Raw genomic sequence first — 8,441 nt, 5'->3', positions numbered from 1 at the left:
TGCTTCAACATCATTTGATCATACGTGATCTGTCAAGCACGTGCGCTCCTCTGCAAACATGCGTCTCCTATTAGTGACGTCATGCACAGCGTGCATGTCACGACGATCATTTTGCTTCGGTTAATAGTTCTTGTAATTATCCTAAAATGTACAGCATCACAGCATAACTATTTTAATACCGTTTCAGTTTTTTCTTTATTGAAAATAAATGATTATCAATGATAAATGTCTTCTATTTATTGTCATTATTTGTAGTCAGCTCACTTCTGACCTGGGTTTCAGTGAAGTCTTCTGGTAATCGGGCAGGAAACCACCGAGCAGATTTGTGCCATTAGTAAGTTGAGCTCAAGAAACATTGCTTAATATAATAGTTTATTAACTATTATTAACTTTTTTTTTCTTTTTTTTTTTTTTTTAATACTGATTCATGATCAGAACAAATCTGTAAACCAACAATTGAGAACCACTGCTCCAAAGCATTTATATGAAAAATGTAAAATGTGTGGGTTCCTGTGGGTGCTTGGATTCCTGAAGTCTACCAACTGGCCCTCGTTTCGTGTGGGATCTAGATCATTTTTAGAGGAATTGAAATTGAAGGTGAAAGGTTAGAAATCTGCCGTTAAGTTTCATATTAGTCACAATAAAAGACACTCACCTGGGAATGCTGGACTACCTGGAGGGCCTGGCATTCCTGTCTGACCAACAGACCCATCAAGACCTGGTGCGCCCCGCTCCCCCAATGGACTACTGCTATGGACAATGTTATGTGGGACCAAAATACCTGGATGTCCCTTAGGACCAGGAAGACCTGAAAGCACAATAACCTCTCAACATCATCATCCAAGACAGCAGTCCTGCGGGAAACAGAAATAGTTCTATAAGATTATCTACTGATCTAGTAAAGATCTAATTATCAACTAATTCAATTAAGTTCTTGCTGTAATGTGTGCCATTACAGAGAATTTAGAACGTGTCAAAAGCTTCTCATTTAATATTCAAAAATGCTCTGCCTCTCTCTTGTGATGTTGATTGGTTGATGAGAGAATCACATCTTTTAAACTATCAAGACTAGGATTTTCATTCCTTGAGGTTCACTTTGGGTCGATGTCGATGAAACAACCTTGTGATTTACAGAAAAAGCATTGTAAGATTGTGCATTACTTACAGTTTGCTGAATTAGCTGCTTTCAGATTTAATAAAGCTGAAACTAATTTGTATGAACTCTCCATTACTCTGTACCTCTTTTACGAAGCAATATTCAGTCAAATGCCCTGAACATATACGACACGAACCTGGGCGGCCTCAGACATTAAAAATAAATCTGTTCCCTTCATGATCCTGCAAACTCTGGAACAATCTCCCTAACGCTGTTCGGGAAGCAGACACACTCTGTCAGTTTAAATCTAGATTAAAGACACGTCTTTTTAACCTAGCCTACACACAACACTCTAATACACTTCTATTGTTCAAATCCATTAAAGGATCGTTAGGCTGCATTCATTAGATTAGCTGGAGCTGGGAACACTCCTCATAAAACACAATGTACTCGTGACATTGTAAAAAGAATGGCATCTTTGCTAATATTAGTCTGTTTCTTTCTCATTCTGTTTCTCAGCTTGTATCCAGATCAGATGGTGGATCAGCACCCAGAGATGATGCTCATCTGAGACCAGAACGCGCTCACACACAAAGTCGGTTGCACAATTTAGCTGCAATTAAAATTGAACTGGAAATGAAATGCTGGGAGTCCAGCCAGAGGAGAAGTGGCCCTTAACTGAGCCTGTTTTTTGTTTCTTCATTCTGTATGGATGGGCTTTAGTTCCTCTGACTTGCTTAGTTGGGGACACTTCATTTCTAGAGATTATCGTCAGTTGGATTACAGAGACCGTTTCTGCATTTAATAACAAATTGTTCAATCTTGTCATTATAAGATCCCTATCATTGTACTCTTTTATTTGATACTGTTCAGTGCTTTGATAAAATTGTTAAATGCGTTATATAAATAAAAGTGATTGATTGATTGAGAACAGGTCCATTTCCACTTGATTTCAAACATCCATAAGGTGAAATGAACTGTTTCACTAATAAGAAACATGTCAGGCATTTTAAAGTATTACTATTTTATTATGTATCTCCTAAGAGGCTCAATCTGGTAGCTGAGCCAGTCTCTTACAAGAAATGAGAAGTGTTTTTCCTAACATCTCTTCTCTCACTCATCTACCCACAGCACATATACAGTACATATACTGTGTGTGTGTGTGTGTGTGTGTGTGTGTGTGTGTGTGTGTGTGTGTGATGACATCAAGGGATCTAGGAGAGCAGTATTTGAGCCCAAAGAAAACTGCGCTCTGCTGTCTGTCTCTCTCTCTCTCTCTCTCTCTCTCTCTCGGACAGATAAGCAAACACTACAACTGCACAAGAGCCACAAGTTACAAGCAATATCAGACAGTGAAAGTTTACAGGTCAGATGTGTGAGAGATGTGTGACAGATCTCCGTGAGATGAAGCCACTATTCCCCCCACTTAAACATGAGCTCGATCTCCTCAAGACAGAGACTCCTGGCATCTTATAGTCTGCTGTAGAGAGAATCCAGCTCCTGACACACGGGGCTGTTAAAGGAATAATGCTGATTCAGCATAAATTACTACAGATTCAGAGATAGGCAGTTATTTCCAAATTATTTCCAGTTGTTTAAGCAGAAATGTGTTCGTTACAGTCAGGCACTTGAAGCTGAAGTGAATACATTTTTGTTAAAATCATTACGTATCAAGTGCAAAAATGTGCTTTATTCACGATGAAGCACAGCTATGAGCACTTCACCCAAAACACCAGAAGAGTAGAGCAGAAACAGTTGTGAGATAATGAATGAATCACAAGAGAAAGGATGAAAACAATAGACAGAATGTGAATGAGTCTGAGCAAAATAACCTGCCTGACAGAAAAGACAGAAAAACTAGACAGTTATCAAGATCAAATGAGTTCTGTGTCATTTTATTTTATTTTACCTTTTCAGTTTTTAATTATTATAATACACACATCTCCAGTAATAAAACAAAACCAAGAATAATAATGTGCCAATCAGATGAAATCAATATCAACAAAATTAATGTAGTCATTTTTTGCACTAAAGAAGTGTCACAGAAGTGCACAAAATCAGCATTTACTCTTCAACTCAGAAGTGACATGAAAGTATTTAAACTCATAATCACAAGGTTTTCAGATTTTTGTTAAATTATTCTGATTGATATTAGATTCATTAAAAATTCGACTAAAACGTCCAGTAGGTGGCGGCGTCACCGTTTAAACGATTCGTTCAACAGTCGATCAAGAAAATCTCCTAAAATGTAAGTCGCGTATTGTTTATTGTTTTCCAAAATCAATGTCACTGTATGAACGTATTCATTTCATTTCATTTCATTTCATTTCACTTGGACTTTCCAGTTTACCAGTTTAAATGATCCGATCTCAAAAACCTAACTTGTGCCACAAAGCAGGGTTTTTTAGCGGTTTAATGCGCTTCATGCATGTTTGCTTATTGCTTTACCTCGTCAAAAACGAAGCGATATACAATTAGATAATTAATATAAAGTATATTAGATATGAATGCTATCGTGATTTATTCGCATTTTTTAAATTCGCATTCTTGTCAGCAGAATGACGTGACGTGATTTCTATGGCAATTAGAATGTTGTAGAAAGACCCGAAAAAACGTCATCAGTTTGTTGGTTGAAGTTTCGGAGTATCTTGATAAGTCACAAACGGTTTTATCGTGAGACAGCTACTTTTTGGCTAAAAAAGCTAGTGATGGAGTGCTGTGTACTTCTAAAATACACCACCAACACGGCCGTGTCCCATCTTCATCAGCTTGATGAGACGCCTGTTGGTCCCGGTGTGAATGATGATGGGAGAAAAGTGAAAAAGGCAGAGAGGAGCTTCTGGAGGTGGCCTTTTGGGAGAGCTGAGAATGATGGACAGAAAAAGGAGGCAAAGATAGAGAAGGAAAGGAAGAATGGCCGAAATGGCCCGCTCTTCGCTTTCATCTCCACAGATCTGGAAAATATGACCTGGTCGAGGCTGAGAAGAAGTTCAAGTGTGAGGCGGGAACATATCAGAGACGTGATAATGGTACAATCATATAAATGTGCTCTGATTATACAAGTGGAAATGAAAATGAATCGATTCCTCAGTGACTGAAACCTCTAGTATCTGCTGTCATCATTACATCAAGTATTTAGAACTGTAGAGATCAGAAATTTAGAAAGGCTGAGAAAAGTTGAATTTAGAAATCAAGTCCAAATTGGCCCTAAATACAGAAAAGCTGAAATTTGAAGATGCAGCATCTTATATTAATACAATTGATTTTGAATTGATTCATATTATAGCTCCAGCTTCAGAAGGCCCTCCTGCTGCTGAAGAACAGCCAGAGCAGGACGTCCTGGGCAAGGGTAAGAATAATAAATCAATGAGAGTTAGAAAATGTTATTTTGGAATGATACATTTTGTAAAAAGGATCTAAAACCGCATTTCACACTAACTACAACTGTTCACCTTTTAATAGGCCACATCATGAGAAATTATAAAATCGGTCCCAAGCTGGGTTCAGGCGGATTTGGTTTGGTGTGTGAAGGAACCCGCAATGAGGATGAACTCAAGGTTTTATTACATTTTTTGGCTTCAACAAACTTTTTATTCTTATAGTTTATTTCTTCAGGATTCATGAACATCATGACCTCTTTGCTCATGCTAACTGTTAACCCTTTGTTTTGTTGATCAGGTGGCTGTGAAAATTTCAGTGAAGGCACCAAACATGCCAAACATCTCAGTGGTGAGTAGTCTGCACTCTCTGTCATTACTTCTCAGTCGCTGTTTTCAATTCATAGCATCTTATATTTATGTTAATCACTGCCAATGATTGGTCAACTGTCTTGAAGTCTTTATTTGGGAAACCACCTTCATCGAACAGTCATGCTTTCTCTTTTAGCCTGGTCATCCCAATCGCCTGCCGTTGGAGATCGGCTTGACACTCATGGCCAATAAGGGCCCCAGCGCTCCTCAAATAATTCAACTGCTGGACTGGGAAGAGGAGACGGACCACTACATTATGGTTATGGAGCGGCCCTCACCTTGCATGGATCTGCTTAGTTTCATGGAGCTCCACGGAGGAATCCTCGACGAGCGCACGGCGCGATACGTCATGCGGCAGGTCATTTGTGCCGCTAAGGCTTGCTTTGAGAAGGGTGTCTTCCATCGGGACATTAAACCGGAGAACCTGCTGGTGAACCCGGACACCATGGAGGTCAAATTGATTGACTTTGGTTGCGGGGCCCTTATGAAAAAATCGGCCTTCAAAGACTTCTGTGGTACGTTACACAAACCATTACTCACAAAAGAAAAAAACATGTAACGTGTAGTCGGCATGCTGTGGAAGTGTATGAACATCAGACAACATCTCTTTCTTCCAGGCACAGAACAGTACTTTCCTCCAGAGTACAAGTTCAAGGGCACATACCATGCCAAGCCCATGACAGTGTGGTCTTTGGGGATTGTGCTGTTTGAAATGGTGTGCGGGGATTTTCCCACAGCGGGCGACCTGTACTTGATCGCCGCCAACATCTGGACCAGGCCAGGCCTGTCACAAGGTGAGATCTTCATCAAACACAAAAAAGAGCAGGTGTGAAGTATAAGCTAATAATGAGACATCTCTTTGTTTTTGCACAGAATGCTGCGATCTGATTTGTGATTGCCTGCAGCCGAAGCCAAAGAAGAGACTTGCTCTAAAGAAGATCCATCTCCATGACTGGTTTGAAGTATGTTAAACATTACATTAAGTACATTAAAATTGTGTTTTTGTTTCAGGTCATGGATTGAGACAAGATGTCACGTCCACTCTTCTGTTCTCAGTCTGCGCTTCATCTGCTGGACCGACACGAGTGACCTTTCCTTCCCTCCATTCAGGCCTCAATATAGAGCCGAGCCACCCCGTCCTTGACTTCAAGCAGCAATATTTGCGTCTGGCTGTATTGCTCAATAATTTGTGTATTGATCTTTACTGAATAGTTGTTTGTAAATCATTATTATATTCATATACTTGTCTCATAAAGAAAAAAAACTGTATAAAAAAAAACCTATAAGAAATGTATAAGAAATTTGTAAGACATTTATTTTACAATAAATCTGTAAGCAAATAAATAATAAGTGTCTGTTCATAATTATATTGCATTGTTTATATTGCAAATTAATTTCAGTCCCTTCTGAAACTGTTACGGCCACACAGCTTCCTGTCATGATCACAGACCAAACATCTACTGTTATCTGACATCTCTCACACTTTAAAATGAATAGAATTAAAGATATTTATCAGAGATATTTAAAAACTATACATTTGTTCACCTTTAGATGAACACTTGTGATGTTAAGTTTTGTCACCGGTCACGTGGTAATAAAGATTGAAAAAAAATTCAAAACAAAGGTATTATAATCAAACACAACAACTAAAAGTCGGAATACTTTTATTTGAGGTTTCATACAAGTACTTTATGATTAATTTATAATAAATTATAGCTAGGTATAATTAATAATAAATATTTAGATTATATTTTAGAATTAACTGTAGCAGAATTAACGTTACAGTTATTTCATCTGTTTGTCCACCGAGCAGACAATATAATTCTTTATCAATTCTAAGAAAGCTTATTTTCCTGGCCAAGGAAGAATAGCTTTCCTACTCTGCAGTACTAGCAGTAATTTAGCATGTAGGAAGGGTCAACATTCAGTGACTTCAAATTGTGAGCAGACAATTAACTGTGAATATAAGGGATTTAATCAACAAGCTATAGATAACATACAACATATTAACAAAGCACACACACACACACACACACACACATATATATATATATATATATATATATATATATATATATATATATATATATATATATATATATATACAGCAAAGTAAGGAAGAAAGAGAGAGAGAGAGAAGGAGAAGAATGCTAGTATTTCACATCAATTAACTACAACCTAGTGAGAATCATCAAAGAATCAAAATTCACCTTAAAAGGGGCTCAAACTTAAACACGCATCCAACTAGTTATAAAAGTTACTTGCATTAGTTTTTGTTGCTGCAAAAGAATCCTGATGACAAGAAGTTCTTGATGATTTCTCTAGGTGTGAGCTGGGGAACCTCTGGTTCCTCTTGAAGGTAAGAAAGTCCACAGCGAGATGACAAAGTTATTTGAAGGTAACTACTAGAAGGTTGGACTCAAGAGTTGAGTCTGTAGAGAATCCGTCTCAAAGAAAGGAAGGAATAGTTGGTGTTAGGGACTTTTGATAGTTCCCTGACACACCCACTGCTTGATTGGAATTGCCAATCAGAGGCATGGATTTTGAGCGAGAGAAAAGTTTCTTTGTTTGCTTTTATGGCCCATTGGCATCTTTATTGCTGGTCTGGAGAGTTGGAGCAACTTTACTCCAAAACACAGTAAAATGGTATGATGCACTTCATGATTCTATGCGGTAAATCATCATTTGAGGCATGACAAGAGGATCGTTTTGATACCATGAGGTATAAGTGTTCATAATAATGGCTTAAAATAAAGAAAATGTCCCTATGTGTGTGCGTGATTCAGTATTGCAATGGCGTGGCCAGACCACATCTCTAGTGAATCCATAGGTGAATGGCACGGGGTTTGTTACTCCTCGTTGGAATGGGTTCGGGCTTTGATGTAGGGACTAGAGAGCAAATCTGTTTAGCATCTCTGTGATAATGGGGAACCACGGGCAATTTAACACCTGCAAAGATGTAGACATGAGGTCCAGGTGTGTAATTTATCAGCAAATGTTAAAAGGTGAAAAGGGTCCTTTAAGACAACGACCAAATAAGCATCTTGATCTTAGCCAGACGCTACAACATCTTTTTACCAAGGGCATGATAAGAATAAACCCCAGTCTAACCACTTAAAGACACATGATGAGATGTAAGACGAACAGAAGTAAATGTATACTCAGGGCTACCAATGAGAGACTGAGGCTTAGTGGTCACAGTGGTTATATATCAACCAGCCTCTCTATGAGACTGGCCGACTCAAAATTAGTCTATTTATCATCTGCAATGCACACAGGAAATTAGACATTTTATAAAAAAGAAAATGAGCTTTTGAATATAAAAATATTATACACACTTTTGGTCGTTGAATTACTGAGGCTGAAAACCTATACCTCAAAAGACCAAGAGATGATCTTTAAGGTATTATCCATTCTCCTCATGTTTGATGGATGTTTAAATGTTCTCATCAATCAAGAATATGATATATCATTGGGTGAACTTGATGAATTTAGATCAACTGCATGTGAATGAACTTTAACATATTTTTAAGTTCAGTGCAATTCATTTAGGATATGTATGGGGTTAAACTAATCCTTTCAAGTGACAACCAAGA

The 8,441-nt window shown here is 38.0% G+C and overlaps 1 protein-coding gene across 1 annotated transcript; it reads left to right on the top strand.

The window, feature by feature from the left end:
- Window positions 1-4,388: 4,388 nt before the first annotated feature.
- Window positions 4,389-5,962, top strand: LOC122349635 (serine/threonine-protein kinase pim-2-like). The gene is made up of 6 exons (XM_043245754.1): window positions 4,389-4,445; window positions 4,559-4,653; window positions 4,775-4,825; window positions 4,982-5,360; window positions 5,463-5,639; window positions 5,719-5,962. The coding sequence occupies exons 2-6, from the start codon at window positions 4,567-4,569 to the stop codon at window positions 5,814-5,816; spliced, it is 792 nt and encodes a 263-aa protein (XP_043101689.1). The 5' UTR covers window positions 4,389-4,445; window positions 4,559-4,566; the 3' UTR covers window positions 5,817-5,962.
- The last annotated feature ends 2,479 nt before the right edge of the window (window positions 5,963-8,441 follow it).

The sequence above is a fragment of the Puntigrus tetrazona genome, chromosome 7, assembly GCF_018831695.1.
Source record: "Puntigrus tetrazona isolate hp1 chromosome 7, ASM1883169v1, whole genome shotgun sequence".
In the NCBI taxonomy this organism is placed as follows: domain Eukaryota; kingdom Metazoa; phylum Chordata; class Actinopteri; order Cypriniformes; family Cyprinidae; genus Puntigrus; species Puntigrus tetrazona.
Note: the sequence above shows the minus strand (reverse complement) of the source record. Positions and strands in the feature narration are given on the sequence as shown.

Coding starts and splice junctions, on each gene's coding strand:
- LOC122349635 (XM_043245754.1), top strand. CDS start 4,567: ATGAGAAATTATAAAATCGGTCCCAAGCTGGGTTCAGGCGGATTTGGT. Junction 4,654..4,774: donor GCAATGAGGATGAACTCAAG/GTTTTATTACAT, acceptor TTTGTTGATCAG/GTGGCTGTGAAAATTTCAGT. Junction 5,640..5,718: donor CAGGCCAGGCCTGTCACAAG/GTGAGATCTTCA, acceptor GTTTTTGCACAG/AATGCTGCGATCTGATTTGT.